Genomic DNA, 18630 nt, shown 5'->3' with positions numbered 1-18630 from the left:
TGTCAATGAACATAAAAATGCTACAAACAACGTCATTTATCACATCGAATAACTTGTTCGGGTCTGAAGTTATGAAAGTTATTATGTTCAATAGAAGTGGTCAAGTTTCTGAATTATAAAATATTCGTCTAACATCGAACAAGTAAAATAAATCGACAGATTATTTATTTATTGTATTGAGTAATTCTTAAAATTAATTATCAATAGCTATGCTACAATTGTAAGATCTTTCTGTTGTTAATTTTTATTTTAATATATTTTTTTTTATTGCAGGTCTGAAGTACCTCCATTCAGCCAGAATCCTACACAGAGACATCAAGCCAGGAAACCTTTTGGTTAACAGCAATTGTGTACTAAAGGTAATATACAATAGTTATTTGTGCAACTAGTGCGCAAAGTGACATTTTGCTGCACCGAAAGAAACGTTTTCGCCCCACTTGGATGTAATGAGCTGGTTTTCGTGCGTCTTATGGAGGCCGAAAGTGATTGTTTTCTGACCAGCCGGTAAAATTTTTACGGCCCTAGGGCTGTAAAATAACCTTGAAGTCAGCTGATTCTGATTTGATGTGAACGTGTTTACAAAATAGTTTATGAAACGAAAACAGTTATCTGCTTCTAGAATTGAATAAAGTATTCATCAATAAGATACCATCATTTTATTTGGATGAATGGAATATAAATAAATTATCTAAAAACTATTCAAATTCTATTTTCAGAGTAGGATAGAACTTCTAACCTCAACTTTCGCATTCGACGATGACAAGCATTGTTGACATTCAGATTGTCCAAGTTAGTCTGCTAAAACAGCTGATCAAAAACTTTTCATTATTTGTGTTTATTATTCAAAATCAAAACATTCATACTAATTCTCATCTTATTGCCATTTGAAAGAATAAAAAGTGTAAACTCAACCTCCCATTTAACACTAGAATCATAAAATTAAAACATAAAACATTAGAACATAATTGAACATAATCTTTTAGGTTATTTAGACAATTTGAAATCCACCCAACTGAGATCCTCACCCTGTCGTGGTCGACGACGCATTTACGCACAAATGAAACCTTATTTTTTTGTGTGGCGAAAAATAGCGTTCGCACCACGGCAAAAATGTGTTTCCGGCTCTCAATCTTTTCTAGTCCTCGGCCTACGCCTCGGACTTGAAAACCGATTTCGAGCCAGAAAAGTCTCATTTTCGGCCCTAGGTGCGAAATATACGATTCGCCCCACTTGGATGTAATGAGCTGGTTTACGTGCGTCATATGGAGGCCGAAAGTGATTGTTTTCTGACCAGGCCGGTAAAATTTTTACGGCCCTAGGCTGTAAAAACCTTGAAGTCAGCTGATTCTGATTTGATGTGAACGTGTTTACAAAATAGTTTATGAAACGGAATCAGTTTATGCTTCTAGAATTGAATAAAGTTTTTGCAATAAACTATCATTTTATTTGGATGAATGAAATACAATGAGATATTATAAACTATTCAAATTCAATTTTCAGAGTATAATAGAATCTAACCTCAAACTCCTAGTAAAGCGTTTATCACGGAACATGGTGGATAAACGGAATCATTTTATGCTTCTAGAATTCAAAATATTTCTGTAATAATATACTATCATTTTATTTAAATGAATAAAATACAGATAAGATATATATTATAACTATTCAAATAATTCGATTTTCATAGAAGGATAGAACTTCTAACCTAAACTTCCATTGACATTCAGATCACATCAGATTGGCCGAATTTCAAGTGTGCTAAAACAGCTGATCAAAAACTTTTTCAAGTGTGATAAACCAGCTGATCAAAAACTTTTTCAAGTGTGATAAACCAGCTGATCAAAAACTTTTCATTATTTGTGTTTATCATTCAATAATTAAAACATTTATAATAATATCATCTTATTGTCATTTGGAAGAATAAAAAGTATAAACTCAACCTCTTACATAATCTTTTAGGTTATTTAGACAAATCAGAATAAAAATAAAATACTTGGACCAATTTCTTGATATTCAGATTATATCTCAGATTTGCTAGAGCTATGACCTTCCACTTTTGCTTTCGGAAGTGCTTATAATAGACGAGAATAATTATTATTCTCATATATATATTGTTTATTTTTCTGTGTGGCGAAAAATTACGTTCTCACCATGGGCAAAAATGTTTTTTCCGGCTCTCAATCTTTTCTAGTCCTCGGCCTACGGCCTCGGACTTGAAAACCGATTTCGAGCCAGAAAAGTCTCATTTTCGGCCCTAGGTGCGAAATATACTATTCCCCTCAAGCACTAGAGCAAAAGTATTCCCTTTGCATTCTGTAATCAGTGCAGCAGCAAATGGCCACTTTCAACGTAACTGTAGAAAAAATAATACTCAACTACTTATTGAATAATTCTTTAGAATATAATACAACTGTCGATATGGTATATTTATACTGTTTATGACAAATAGATACAAATCAAATTTCATTTATTCAAGTTGTTGCATATAAAAGACAAGTTTCTCAACATTGAATCGTCACAATCAATAATAAACACAGAAAGTACAATAATGCAAGGAGGAGACGTCAAAGAAAGAACACTGCCTTCAAACGATACATCTGTCGTTTGGCAATGTCATAGATAAAAGATAGCTTAAGAAGATGGGCCATATGAATAAAGTTGAGCATTTGTTCATACTTCTAAAATATGGAGCATTTGCTTCATTTTCTATGAAATAAACGAGACTGAACTAACCTAAAACTGTATTCATAAGAAAACAGAGCAGACGACGCAAATACAAGCGGTTCACCCTACTTGCATATTTAGCGCTTTCGTGAGCTATAAATAGAAATTAAGGCTACAAAAGCGAATCAGCTGATGAAAAATCTTTAAAATACGTGAGCATTTGCTCCAGAACTCAGGATCAGCAAATGCTTTTGCTCCTACCTTTTGCTCATGAGCAAAACCTTATGCTCAATGCTTTTGCTCATGAACATTTGCTCTGGTTTTATTCATATGGGCCAATGTCGTTCATGTTCCAAATTTCAAGCAGATTTTTGTTAACTCAAGCCGACTACTGTATAATATTACTGTTTTGTTGGGATGAGAGTGTAAGGACGGTACAGTATGAGAGACTACCAGCGTCACATAGCTTCACCAAAAAAAACTACTAGGACTGTCGGCTTGAGTTAAAATTGAAATTTAGATCATAAACAATCTATACCATGGGATATCTTCTTAGGCTATATTTTTCCTATAACAATATATCTAGTCTTTTTATTCAGCTTGGTTAACTACTGCTTAATGCTCTAGTTAACTAACTAATCAATGCTCTTATCTTCTGTGATTGATTTGTTGTACTCTTTTACTTGTGAATTTCCTGTCACATTCGTGTGCAAAAATATTCCTTCCTAATTGATTCAAACATCAGTTTTCGATCTTACAATAGAAAACCTAATTAATGTAGACCAGAATGATCCTCAATATAAGTTATACCTTATAATATAATAAAGAAAAGAATAATTGGCTTATACACTTAGGAGATTCACGAATGGCGCATCGTCTGAACTACTGGACTGATGAACTTGAAATTTTGCATATAGATTCTTGATTTACCAAGGACGATTATGGGCCTATTTTAAATTCCCCAAGATTTCAGTACTTCAAGTTTACAGTTTGTAGTCATTTTGCATATAGATTCTTGATTTATCACGGACGGTTATAGGTGTATTTTAAATTCTCCAAGATTTCCAGTACTTCAAGTTTTCAGTTTGTAGTGTTTCAATCAGACTCTTGCGGAGCACGGGTTACCTGCTAGGTGTTTAATAATAATGTTATAGAGATAATATTGACTAGTAATTTGTGTTGTAGATCTGCGTTTTTATTTTTGTGTTTGTTTTGTTATATTGTTTTTCAAGCGTAATGTTATGAAGATTGCATAATGTTATTGAATCTTCTTAATAATAATTATTATTATACTAAGCCTGACGGCTAGTCTTAGATGCAATTGGAATTGAAAATTTAATATTGATGTTTAAATGGTGACAACTGGTCATGCATGCAGTACGAATTATTATGTTAAGCATAATGTTATGAAGATGATATTGACTGTTATCTTGTGTTGTAGATCTGCGACTTTGGCCTGGCCAGGGTGGAGGAACCAGACCAATGCAAAAAGATGACCCAGGAGGTGGTGACCCAATACTATAGGGCGCCCGAGATCCTGATGGGAGCTCGCCACTACAGCGCTGCCGTCGACGTGTGGAGTGTCGGCTGCATTTTCGGCGAACTGCTCGGTCGGCGAATTCTGTTTCAGGCGCAGAGTCCTGTGCAGCAGGTAAACCAATAATTCGAATTGCTCGAAAACGAGTTCACATAAATTTTGAAATGTTCGAAAACCAGTCTACCTTATAAATCTTATAAGACATCAAGATGACATCAATAGAGATACACATCATGTGCTTGCCAGGATGTGTTTAATCTGATAGAATCTGTAAGGACGGAGAAATAAACATTTTCTTAGTCTACTAACGTTGGTGTAAACGCAGCGTAACTGGTTTATCATTTTGTTCTAATTTTTGTAATCAGCAATCAAATTCATTTGTAGACAAAATTCAGAAAATAATGAAAATTACAGATCGAGTTCAAATATCGGTTCAAAAAATCGCTTGATGATGTATGTAACCAGTGTGGCTAAGAAAATATGGTACTATACAAAAAATACACGTGGAATTTACTAAATCTATGTGTTTTATTTCATTATTTCCGAATTTAATGGTGTTTTTGTTTTGAAAAAAATTGTATTGTATTATGGCAAATGAAGAATTTGAATTTTTTGATTATGTGTGTATTCAATTTTTAATGTCGATTTGATGTTATTTGTGAGTTGAAGAAGACGATAGAAATATTTTTAAGGATTAACATAACCTCAATTTATTTTTCACCAGATAGACACATAATGGAAAGCTAGCCACAGCTGATATGTGCGATCGAATATTCATGAGCTGATACATTATTGGAAACCATATAAGAAATATGCAGGTTAATGGAGCCCTTAGTGAATAATTCAACTTTATTAAATTTTTTCTCGATTATTTATCTAGTCAAATTAATTCTAGTTGAAGTTGATCACCGACTTTCTGAACATTAACCCCTGCTTTTCAATCAACTTCTGCTCTGCTGGGCAGAAAAGTGTGGCAATGTTAACACTCAATGGACTATTTTTCTGCAGAGAACCAATGAAAATCACCGCTTCAGTGACTTGTAAATCAATATCAATTGAGTTGATGAATTTTGTTCTGTATTTGGGTTGGTACCACTTCTGTTCTATTCAATATGTATTAAATTAACTATTTATTTGAATGTATTTCAGTTGGAGTTGATCACCGACCTGCTGGGGACTCCGTCGCTGGACGACATGCGCCACGCGTGTGAGGGCGCACGCACGCACATGTTGCGTCAACGCGTCAAACCCCCTCCCTCACTGCCCTCTACACGCTCTCATCGCAGGCCACACACGAGGCCGTTCATTTACTCTGTCAGGTAATTGAAATACACAAATAATAATCGAAATATTATTAAAAAAACACAGACTAAGGTGCGTACAGACTCACGCGCCACAAACACGTACACGTAGCACAAGGACTACCTTATTATTCCATCTACCAATGTTAGATTAGTGTCATTTGTATCGTAAATTAATAAATTTCGTTTTTCATAAGCTGATGTTATGCTTATTATAACTGTATCTTACTGTGTCTATACAAATACAGATATAATCAGCTGTTGAAGAGAGCAAGGAGCGCCTTCGCGGTGCATAAGCCTGTACGCACCTTTAAAAATCCGCTGTGGTGTTGCTGTATATAGGGCCGGTTTCCGAGCTCGGGATTCAACTAAGTTCTAGGCTTTGAACAGCTGGTGTCAGAAAATTGGCTTTTCGAAACGAGGCGTAGTCGTAGTCCAAGTCAAAGTCACGTCTAAATTAAATTTTGAAAACTATGAAATTGAACACAGACGGCTGACCTTGCGAGGTCGGACAAGTCAACCGTTCAACAGTTCACCACACTTTCGACAGCATTCGCCTCGCCCACAACAACCCCATTCACGTTCCAACATTGAGTTGAAGGACCTCTATACTCCGTACAAAATAACTTTTGACTTGGAGGAATATGCGGCGCAGAGAAATGGAGGGAGATCAGCCAATTACAGTGATGGATAGAGTTGTAGATGGAAGCGCAGTTGCCAATTTGTCAATTAGTCAGTGGACTGAAGGCTTTCAGAGAGGAAACTCTGTAAGTTTAACATGAGCGCTTGAATATTCACGAGATATTAGAGAATGCTGGCTGGTTCAGAATGGTAACATCACTGCCGTTGTATCCATTCCTGCCTCTGTATGCATTCTCTGCTGCGCATGTCCATCCCAAGTAAGAAGTAATTTTATTTATTTATTAGGTTATCACAAACAATACAAAGATCGGAGAAGAATAAACAGGCTATTGCCCAAAACTTCGTCAATTTCCTAATTTCGTTTCAAATATTATTAATTTTATACGGAGTATAGTTGGACAATATATCGGATAGTGAATGGCCCGTGATTGTATGTTCCAGCTGAATTACGGCTCAAATGACTGCGATAAAGCTTTCACTTTAGTAGAAATGGTAGGCCTATCATCACAGTGAGGTCTATGTTATATTGGATGTATTTGAATAGCATTGGTGTCGCTATCTTTGTCTATCATTTAACAAAGCAGATAGCGTTATCTCCTTTTTAGGGCTTAGTTCTTGTCTGAACATGGATGGTGCCATGGACCTGAGTAGTAGTCTATAACTAAATGAAATAATCAACGAAATGATGCCTCCTGTTGGTGGGGGGGGGGGGTTCGAGTCAACAATACGGACTCGAATTTTGAATAAAATTAATAACTAGAATGACACCCACAGTATCCCCTGCTTGATATCGTAAGAGGCGACCAAAAGGGCCGCACCAAAGCGGACAGGCAACAACATCAGCCATTTAGGACTTGAAGTCCTGAAAGTTGTTCATGCGGGGTAAAAGTGAGGGTTGGATATTGGCAATGATCAAACTGAATCTATTGGTAATTTGAACTGTGCAAGGTTTCAACAGGCAAAGCTGCTCGCGGTGTGTCTCTGACAAACGTGCTCTCTAATAGAAATGAGCAGCAATATGGTGCCGAACGCCGTTTCACGGCCTCCCAACAGAGAAATTTACGGCTACAGACAGAGAATAAAAGGGACTTGATTGGAAAAATTCAAAGGGTTCTTTTCAGGGCCATGACACCCAATTTACTGTTGGAAGCACACTATGAATTATTGTTTTTATCTCTCTCTTTTATTTGCTTCTGCCACTGTCTATCCATACGACATACATATATAACAAAATGATTTATTCGTCTCTAACTACATGAAATAACCAACGAAATGATTTATTTGTCTGTAACTAAATGCGACAATTAACGAAATGATATATTTATTGATATGTGTTTTGATGATTAGATGTTGGTGTTCGACCCGGACAAGCGCATCACAGTGATGGACGCCCTGGCGCACCCCTACCTGGATGAGGGCAGACTGCGCTACCACTCGTGCATGTGCAAGTGCTGCTACACCAACTCGGCCAACAGTCTGCGTCAGTTCACGCCCGACTTCGAGCCCAAGACGCCGCACGCCTTCGACGACCTCTGGGAGAAGAAGCTCACCTCGGTGCAGCAGGTCAAAGGTACTGGCTAACTATACATATTTCAAAAACTCGAATCAAACTCTTTCAAATTACAAAGGAGTCTACATTTGCAGAAGAAAAAGTCCATTTTTACTTTCCTTGCCCTATTACCACATTTCGAAAAAAATTAAAAATAAAAGTATTGCTTTTCGAAAAAAATTAAGGTACCCAAATTTCTAAATTTCTAGACGTTTCAAGGTCCCCTGAGTCCAAAAAAGTGTTTTTTGGGTATTGGTATGTGTGGTGTGTGGTGTGTGTGTGTGTGTGTGTGTGTGTGTGTGTGTGTGTGTGGTGTGTGTGGTGTGTGGTGTGTGTGTGTGTGTGTGGGTATGAGTGTATGTGCGTCTGTGTACCCGATATCTCATCTCCCAATTAACGGAATGACTTGAAATTTGGAACTTAAGGTCCTTACACTATAAGGATCCGACACAAACGATTTCGATCAAATGCGATTCAAGATGGCGGCTAAAATGGCGAAAATGTTGTCAAAAACAGTGTTTTTCGCGATTTTCTCGAAAACGGCTCCAACGATTTTGATTAAAGTTATACCTAGAATAGTCATCGATAAGCTCTATCAACTGCTACAAGTCCCATATCTGTAAAAATTTCAGGAGCTCCGCCCCATCTATGCAAAGTTTGATTTTAGATTCTCAATTATCAGGCTTCAGATACAATTTTAACAAAAAATTTCGAGTGGAAAAGATTAAGCATGAGAATCTCTACAATTAATGTCCAGTAACATTTTCACCTAAAATTAAAAATAAGGTCGAAATTCGAGAAAATGTGATTATCCAATTATTGCAAACTGTTGATTCTATTAAATGATTCACTATGAAGAGATAGCAGACCTCGTATGTCTCCAACGTTATTGTCCTGTTACCAGCTAGCTGGCTTGGATCTTTGTTTATAAGTAGACTTGATATGCGCGAGAACACTAGCGTCAGATGATCAATTTTCATAACGGCAAGGAAAGTTGTGTGAGTGCGCCACACCAGATTTTTGAATTTTTACTATCCAAAATAAAAAAAATATCTTGCCTTAGTTTTGTGGAGCTTCCTCAGAGGTTCGAGTAGAGGTTACGTGTAGGAAAACAGCTTCTATTCTGGAATCTTTCCTACTAGGATTATCAATGCTATGATAAAATTTCAAATTAAAATTGAAATATATTATTAATAACGTTCTATCTTCGGGTGATTCAACACTGTATTAAATCCCATTCTCTATGTTTTTCAGATTCATAAACTTCAATAAATTTTCAATAAACTTCTATAAATAATTGAACTTCAATAAATTTTCGTCATTCATGAATGACATAATTACCTAAAATTATTTTGTTCATTTCATTTTTTTGGTTTTCTATATTTAATTAACAGGAAATTCCATTAATAACAAGATTACTGATGCTTATTTGCTGTTAATAATCTGTATGATATTTGTTACTGAATAAAACTTGAATATTTTCAGTCGTATGCTGTATGAGTTTCAGTATTCAAAGTAACAAATTGACCATTTTAATTCATATAGGATGAGTATGTACCTAATACTGGTGTTTTCATGATTCTGACATCATTACTAAGTGAACTGCTATGTTCTACTCGCATTATACTCACTTATTACTCTATATATTTAAAAAAGAGTACTTTAACTTTTTGGTAGAGAGTTAGTGGGAAGGATATTTCGAATATTCTTTCCGAAGAATGGACATTGATATGTCCAAAGCTCCGCCAATTTATGTAGATGCATAACAATATTATCTATTTTATCTATAGTTATACAAATTGCTTTTTTCATATCATTTACAGCTCAATAATTATTTCCTTAATAATTTATATTTTGTAAATTCATCTATAATTTTGCTGTATTGTAAGCTATTGTATATGAGTGTATAAGCCAGTATGATTGTAATCTACATAAATGAAGTACTCAATCAATCAACCTCCCCATCCAATAGTTTTGTGCAGCAAATAAACTGACATTGTTGTTTTTACAACAGCGCGACTGCCGGAAGGTTAATTTCAACATGAATATGAGTATCCCTTACCAAAATAGTGAAATTTCTTGTAGTATGTTTTGGAGGAATTTGATTTTATGTATAAATTTCTTTGAGGAATTTGATTTAATTTCTGTTATTTTGTGTTGCAGAGGAGATGTACAAGTTCATAGTGGAGCAGCTGAACACCCGGCGTGTGCCACTGTGCATCAACCGCAGTCGGCCGCCTTTAAGAGTTTTGCCAGGTAAGGCAATGGCTCAGGTCCACCTCTCAACACTTCCTCACTCACTCATCAAACAATCCCGGTACTCCATTATCTCTTTTCTTCTATTTTTTCTCTCTCTCACTGTCTCTCTGTTCTGTTCTGGTCTCAGTCTGGTTAGCTTCACTAAATATAAAAATGTGAAAGAGGGAAAATAAGAACTGCTAGTAGAAAGAAGGGGGATGAAAACTACTTGGTTCCTAACTGAGGAATATGTATTTCAGATAGAGTTTGAAAATTATGAAAAAGGGTTTAATGATTTCAAAATAATTTCAATAAAGGGTTCTCCACACAAAAAAGATAACAGAAAGAAAGACTATGAGAGCTGATTGGTTTCTAATTGGGGAATATGTATTTTAGATTAGAGTTTGAAAATTGAGAAAAGAGGGTCGATGATTTCAAAATGATGGTTTGTTTTACAATTAAATAAGTATGACAAAAGAAAGAAAGGCGATGAGAACTGCTTGGTTTTCTAACTGAGGAATATGTACATCAGATTAGAATTCGGAAATTAAGGAGAAGGGTTCAATTATTTCAAAATGATGGTTTGTTTTACAAAAAAAAAAACAAAGTATGATAGAAGAAACTCCAAATGTGGTGGATATTCACTTTTTCTTCATAGGGGTACCACTATTATTGTACTAAAAAATATCCAGTATCCTTTTATATCTAATTATTGCATAGCATGCTTTGACTTATAAGAGCCATTATCAAAGGCAACCACCAAGTTTACTTCAGATTATTTGCATTTGAAAATGTAAATATGATAGAGTCGAAACATGTTATGCATTTATTAAATATAAAAGTGTAAGGGATGATTTGAATTTTATCCCAAATATTGTGTATAATATTAGTGACATGAATCATGTTGAATGTTTTGTATTAAAAAAATATTTATTTGAGAGGGGTTCAAATTTAATTGATATTTCCCAGTTCAAATGGAATATCCATTGGGAATAAATGGGAAATATTGCTAGTAGTTAAAGGAAATGATCAGACTACTCATATATTCACTAGGCCTACCCATTTCGTTTGCAATCAGCAAATAAAAATAATTACTATCAGCAAATTAATACCCAGTAGAATCACTGTAGAATACCCTAGCCCCCTGTAGTAGCCTATACTTCTAGATCCCTCGAGTAGATCACGGTCCTTATCTATGATTTCCAAAAAACTCCCAAAATTGCATGACAATATTATGTCTTTGTAAATTTCAAATGATCCAGGAGTTAAGTTAATTATTTTATATGAACTTTATTCAGCCTAGTTTTCATTCTGGAAAACTAGTATCATTTGCAAAAGAACTGTAACTATTTGGAAGGGCCAAGTAAACTGTATTTACTTTTGAATGAATAGACGGTGGATAGATAAACAGTAACTTATTTCTAGAAGATTTACTGATATCAGTGATATTTCATTGAAATTGATGGAAAATGTCTACTTATGGAAATAAATTTGAAGTCCTCGGGGAGATTCACAGCATATAATTGGTATTTTCGTTTAATAATAGATACTACTTACATGAAATAATAATGATGAATTTTAATCATAATTATTACTTACAATTTTTTGATTTAATTACTTGTTTCGTGAGTCAAGTGTTGGAATCTGTTGTCTTTAGGATCAAGTAGGCCTATATAGAAAGAACTCCTGTACAGTCTGTTTATACTGTGTTTTATTACGGTGTTTCATACTGTATTATATATAAAATATTACTCCCATTTCACAAGACTTCTTGTGACACACACAGACCTGTGATAAAAATATATTATGCTGTCAATAATGAACTGTGAAAGTACCTATGGCAAAATATTGTTAGGCATCGAATATCGTTTTAATGTTATGAGATTTCCTAAAATTATGTTGGATCTGTGTTACATTTCCCATGTTTTTCTGTTATGAGATTGTTTTGTGTATGTATTTTATGTGCTTTTCTGTTGAGAGATGATGGGGGATTGTTTTATTTTTTTTTTTGTATCTTTCGATTTCTAATGGTCTCTTCACACTTGGCTACGCTTCGCTGAAATACGTCCTATCTCCCAATGTTGAGGCTGTGCAAAGGCTAAAAATAAACTTTCTACTCGTGATATTTTTCAAGTTTTTCGATTTGTATATCATTAAGCTATCAAAATGAAAAAGTTATCTCAGGAAAACATTTTTTTCCGATCATTACTTTTTGAGATATGAGCGCCTAAAGTTTAAATTTTTGGGACAGAACATTTCAAATTTGGTAAGAGATCAATCCATGGGATTTAGAGGGTAGATTCTTCATGGTATTGTTGATCTAGTAAAATATAAATTTTTAAGATAGTTATTCAATTTACTAAAAATAACTTTTAGTTGAGTAATGTTTGGTTATTTTTGGTAAATTGAATAACTTTTTCAAAAATTGATATTTTCAGAAAATTTTTGTTTTACTAGATCAACAATACCATGAAGAATCCATCCTCTAAATCTCATGGATTTATATCTTACCGAATTTGAAATGTTCTGTCCCAAAATTTGACACTTCAGGCGCTCATATCTCAAAAAGTAATGATTGGAAAAAATGTTTTCATTAAAAAACTTTTCCTTTTGATAGCTTGATGATATACAAATCGAAAAACTTTAAAAAATATCACAAGTAGAATGTTTATTTTTAGCCTTTGCACAGCCTTAAATTCAAGCTACGAATGTGAACGGCACATATTTGTAGCTTGGATTTAACATTGGGAGAAAGAAAGTATTTCAGCATAGCGTAGCTGAAGCTTAGTGTGAAGAGACATTTAGGGCCGTATGCACACTACCTCCGTTTACGAAGGTAGTGGTATGCACCATCTCGGTTTAAACGCAGATAGATCAGCTGTTTGTTTAAACCCGGTATGAAATGCATTATAATGAATGCCACCATATCTTCATGTAGATTAGTGTTAAACGGAGGTGTGCATATGGCCCTAATTATTGTATTTTTATTTATACTAGCCAAGGAGATTTTTCCAAAAATCTTGTTTCATTTATAGCGTATCCATGTCCTAAGTTCAGTGCGATTCGCATACGGCGACGGGAGTGGGAGAAATTTCAAGCCGTGTTTGAATGTTTTAATGTTATGTTTTAATGAAGTTTCAATGTAATAATATAGAATGATTTAAATCGTCGCCGTTTTGGTTATGCAAATCGCATTGGTGTGCACAAACGTTTATTCTATTAACTTGTATGGTTTTTCTAGTTAAGAAATGATGTTATACCTTGTTTTTCTAGTACTAGAACTAGAATAGTACTAGACTATGATACCCTCACTCCCATAGTGAGGTCCACGTTATAGTGGCAGTGGAGAAAGATAGGAGAAAAACTTTGCCGATCCTTTGTCTTGTCAATGCCTTCTGTAGACGGTAGCTGATAGAGGTCTTTTGATCTAATATTAACTGTTCATACTCGTTTAAAATAATCAATTATATTTTATTAAGCAAGAAATTATATTTTTCAAAGATATAATGAATCTTCATAACTAAGATGAAATATTTTGTTAATAATTATTAATTGTACATTGTTGAAAGACGATCTGGCAACAGAGCACAGCGAGAAAGAGATAGCGCTATCCGCTTTGTTGAATGATAGGCAAGGATAGCAATACCATTGTTAATCAAACACTGCCATTATAACGTGGACCTCACTTTAGTACGATTTACAGTTACTTTGAAATCACCCAAGTATTAGGTCAATGATTCAAGGTATTATAATGATTCCAATGACCGTATTGACCAATAATCATCTTGGAAGAAAATTATTCCAAGGTAATAATAATAATAATAATAATAATAATATCGTTTGACGTGGCTGGCTCAGGTCTGGTGTCAGAGTTTTCAGGTCGCAACTGATCAATTTCAGGGCCTCTGACATGATCTAACGACTGCTTTTTAGGCAAGGTGAAATAGTTCATTTCTCATTGTATTTGATTTTCTGGCAAGAGATGATTGTGTTGGAGTGTTCTTATACATGTTATTCGAACTCTAGTAATATTTCGACTGAAATCAGCGAAACAGATCTTTTTAAGCAGTTCAGTTCAATTGTAAAGAAATAATGGTCTATTTTATCAAATCTTCTATCAAAGATTTGCATTTTTTGTAATTTTTACTACAAATTTAATCTAGTGGATTACAACTGTCCTAGCAGATCTTTTAGTTCAACTATGAAGAATCTATGCCTTACTCTATTTGTTTTTTTTTTGTTTTTCGAGAGAGATAATGGAAATAAGTATCTTTTCATGTATATTTTTAGATTTTAAATAGTGTTTCTATTTAAACTAGTCCAGCAGATGTTTTTCAAAGTGTGTTTTGTGTTTTCTGTACAGTTCAACGGTGGCACACCCCTCTGAGCTGCCCCCCTCGCCACACCAATGGGAGTGACATTTTCTACAGCCTAGGATATTGTTTCGACAGTTCATTGGCTGAGCAAAATAAATGCAAAAAACGCAAACAAAATGAAGAAACCCAACGAAAAAAATAAAGACTTTCGAAAAATTCGTGGAGACATCTCTGTCTGCGAGACCTGATCGCGACGTTAGTTTTTGTGTTGTAACACTTTATTGTCAGACTTTTATGTGTTATTGTCACAAATTTATGTGTTGTGTCATGAATTTTTGTGTTTTGACACTTTGGAAACGTTATGTTCCCCAGTTTTGGAGGACTAGTTGTTTGTTGTGTTCAATGTATTCTCTCAAATAACTGAAACTGTATGGAATTGTTTTGAGTTACTATCTCGAAGCTGGAACTTTTTACTAACTAGTTACTGTAGTTTTGAGTTTGTATCTCAAAATTGGAACGTTTTACTTTGAACTAGTTACTGTATGGTAGTGTTTTGAGTTACTATCTCAAAACTGGAACTCATTAGTTCTCTAGAGTTACTCTAACTTTGAGTTACTCTCCCAAAACTGAAACGTTTTGAGTTACTCTCTCACAAGAACATGTCTGTGTTTGTAATTAAACTGATGAATTATTTTGGTATTCAGCTACTTATTCATGTAGTAGTTTGAATTTGATTGTATCTAGTTTGTATGTACATTGATTATTTTAGGAGGGCTAATAATATTGGAAGAGGTGGTAGAAAAGAAAATGACTGTTAACGAAATTTTTTCAAACAAAAGGCTGATAGAATTTGACTGCTAAATTGAGTCGATGCTCCTGAAATTTGTTCGTATTGCCTGGGCAGTACCGTTTATGTTTTAGGTTAGGGTTTATTTTTGTAATTATTTGTGGAATGTTAGGTTAAGTTAGGTTGTCAGTGATCAGTTGACACCAGTGTATTTGTAAAAAACGGATGGTTTATGTAATATTTGTAACAACTATTGTAAGTTTATGAATATTAATTGGTTTTATTAAGATGATGGAGCATATTTTGTCTTCGCATTGTTGACAAAATATTTTGAAAAGCTTTCATTGAATAATTGTCGTGGGCTGCTTGGAAAAATCAACAATTTGATGAACTTTGTAGCTCGAAAATGTTGGCTACCTGCTGGATGGGTACCTACCCAACATCTGAGAACCAATTTGAGTTTTTTCAAGCATTTTGGCTCTTGTTAATGAAATAATGTTTTTTTTATGATTCTTGAAGATTTCATGACACATCATAAAATTAATGAATGGGGAATTTGTTTCTCATTAATGTAAGTATCATTATATAAAGCTATGAACAGCCAAAATCTGAAGAAATGATAGAAAAGAAAGAAAAATGATGAGGAATGATGTAGAAGTAGAAGTAAAGAGTAAAAAACCTCCTGTTTTAATGCTTCTCTGTGCTCACTGTGATAAGTAACAAATTTCAGAATGCAATTTTCCATAAATTTTACAATTTATTTCCAACTCTGCTTACTGATAACGTTGTAGAACTTCGTTAGTAGAAGCTGTCGGCATGAGTATTCAACACAATTCATTCATGATTTTTTGTAATAATGCTCTTAATTTTCTCTGATAGTTCATGTTTTTCTGTCAATGAACAACTGTATAAAGTGTAGAGATTATTATCGATAGTAGAATTTGTAAATTTCAAAAAACAGAACCACGCAGGCGAAAAAATCCCACTGTAAATAGATGATTATTGCTTTATGTGTTTTATGAATAAAGTAATATTTATTGTTCTAGTAGATGTAACGTAGGTAGTAGTTGATATTCCGGAGCATGACGATTTACAAATTCAAATTTCTCCCCCATAATCAAACAAGTTCTTGTAAATTTGTAAAATATAGTGATTTTCAGTGTCTTCTCAATATTTATTGGGGCTAGATTAAAACTGATGGTGTAGTTAATTGATGAACTATAACTGTGCAGTAACATTTTCAACATAATTCGATGTTTTTCACATATAATGGATGTTTATCAGCTATACTAGATTGAATCGAAAATATTGAACTCTAGGCTCGATGATATAAGAACCCCGTAGATGTGTGTACTAGATTGCAACTAATCACTTTAAAATCAATTGAAATCCTTCCCCTACAACGAAATCGGATATTGTTTTTTTTTTCACACCATTGAAAATTACTTCGCCTTATTTACTGTAATATTATTCAAGTAAACCATTAACCAACGCCAAGTTTGTTTTATAAATTTGGGACTAATATATTTTCAAGTAGCCTAAGGGCCGATTTCTGAGCTCGGGGTCTATAGTTTCTGGACTTACAGTGTCCTGGACTAAAATAAGCACTCAAACGTTGAGTATAAGAAGAATATAATCGTTTTCAATCAAAACAGTACTTAATAATAATATTATTCAAATGTCGGTTGTAAGAGAGAAATAATTTACAATGGAACGTCTGTTCTATTCACAGCTATGTTGAAATAAGTTGAAATTTGGGTACAAACCACAAGAATTCAACAACTTTGAAAAAACTACTCAAATTTTGAAAAAGGTAAATCTTAATATTGAATAAACAACAGACATTTTGGTAAAATGTGGGCGATTGACAAGAAAAGAATTCTAGTAAACTGGTTTTACAATTCATGTTGAAAATGTAGCATCAAAAAAGAAATGAAGGGGAGTTGAATCAGGATCCCGATAAAATATTCTCTATATTGTAAACTTATCTAAATTTGGGAGAGGAATAGCATAAGGTTACCTTATTTTTTCTCTCCCTATCATTTTAAATGATGTACTTATTGTAGGAATCAATAAAGAATTATTGTAAAAACTCACTTCCTAAATCAAAGTTACACAAGAATAAATTTAACTAAAAATTAAATAAAATAAATATAATTTTATTGCCATTCATCTGATCATAGTTACAGACAACGTAATATTCTAATTCTAATACAACACACAACAAATTCGAATTCAATTTTTAATAAAAATCAACACATATATTCCTGATCATATACATTTATGAGGTTCTGCAAAACCAAAATCCCTTTAAATATTTTTCATGTTTGAATTTTTCAACAATCTCCCATTTTGCAATTTGAGATTATTTTTCAATTAGTTCATTTTTCAACGAGATTAAAAATTCGGCTGATGATATTAAACAGAAATATTGTGTTCGTAATGTTATTGCTTCGTTTATTTTTTTATAATTTCATTATTTTGTGTCCCATATTTTTTTGTCGTGTCGGAATTCCAAAGATCTCATCATTATCCTACATTTCGCGAGAAATGCATTAGTTGTAAATACTATCAGCAATTTGTGTTTATCACTTGTCATTAATTATAAGTTTTTATGTTCATTCTAACTCACTAGTGTAGGATACAACGTATATGCATGTGCTACGAATTTTATCATTCTCTGATAATCGGAAAGTGTATGTAGTTTGCTATTTTTGAAATACTTGTCAATATTTCAAGAATTATTATTTTTAGTAACTATTATTTATCTCGTAGCTAGCTCAATTTTGATTTCTTGGAAAGAGGGCATTCTAGCTAATCAGTAGATAGTTATTGTGTTTGTAACTAAAACTAACTTCTCAAATTTATTTACTAAGCTGTGTCCTGTAGTTTTTGTATCTTATTAGGTTTATTTGTTCTAAACTTGTAATTTACTAGTAGTTTTCTAGTAATGATCTAGTTTGAACTAGTAATTCACTAGTTTAGAATACCTTTCACTTAGTTTAGACAATCTGCCACATCTATCACTCATTCCAAGATTAATTTTACAAACATGCTATTTTCCCACAATTTTTGTCTGTTTAATTCGTTTGTGACAGTCATCTATATTCCCCTTTGAAAGAGGAAAAGAATAAGCGTGAGAAGAATGATAGAAGATAGAGGAATAAGAAGAGGAAGAGAGAGAAGATGAAAAATGAAACATGTTACGAAACTCCTATCATACCATTTTAAATAGTCGATACATCACAATTTTTAGTCGAAACATTTAGTAATAATCTATCTAATCATCCCAAAACCGTTATGATATTTACCTGATTTGATATTACATTACATATGATATTAATTTTTGATATTACATTTTCAAATTCATTTATAAGTTGAGTCAAGAGCACGTTATTGTATGAAAAATATATTTCAAACTCCGCACCAATTGATAAACCGTTTGTTGCAGTGTAATATTTATTAGGTGTGTATATTATCCAATATCAAAACTTGATAATATAGTTTTATTATATTACGATAATGAAATAGATTTACTGCCAAAATACTCGACATGGTCCTTGTGAAAAATGTGGAGATGTTCAACTCTGTGTTGA

General features: G+C 33.5%; 1 protein-coding gene across 1 annotated transcript; it reads left to right on the top strand.

Annotated features, from left to right (window-relative positions):
- Positions 1–225: 225 nt before the first annotated feature.
- On the top strand, positions 226–18046 carry LOC120355923 (serine/threonine-protein kinase NLK-like; the record flags this gene model as incomplete). Its single annotated transcript, XM_039444679.1, is given in 9 exon segments — positions 226–359; positions 4106–4315; positions 5351–5453; positions 5456–5520; positions 7492–7714; positions 9857–9913; positions 9916–9949; positions 14295–14323; positions 14326–18046. Coding segments are annotated over 9 exon segments (896 nt in total), but the record flags the coding sequence as incomplete, so codon positions are not given.
- Between the last annotated feature and the right edge of the window lie 584 nt (positions 18047–18630).

The sequence above is a fragment of the Nilaparvata lugens genome, unplaced genomic scaffold, assembly GCF_014356525.2.
Source record: "Nilaparvata lugens isolate BPH unplaced genomic scaffold, ASM1435652v1 scaffold5247, whole genome shotgun sequence".
In the NCBI taxonomy this organism is placed as follows: Eukaryota; Metazoa; Arthropoda; class Insecta; order Hemiptera; family Delphacidae; genus Nilaparvata; species Nilaparvata lugens.
Note: the sequence above shows the minus strand (reverse complement) of the source record. Positions and strands in the feature narration are given on the sequence as shown.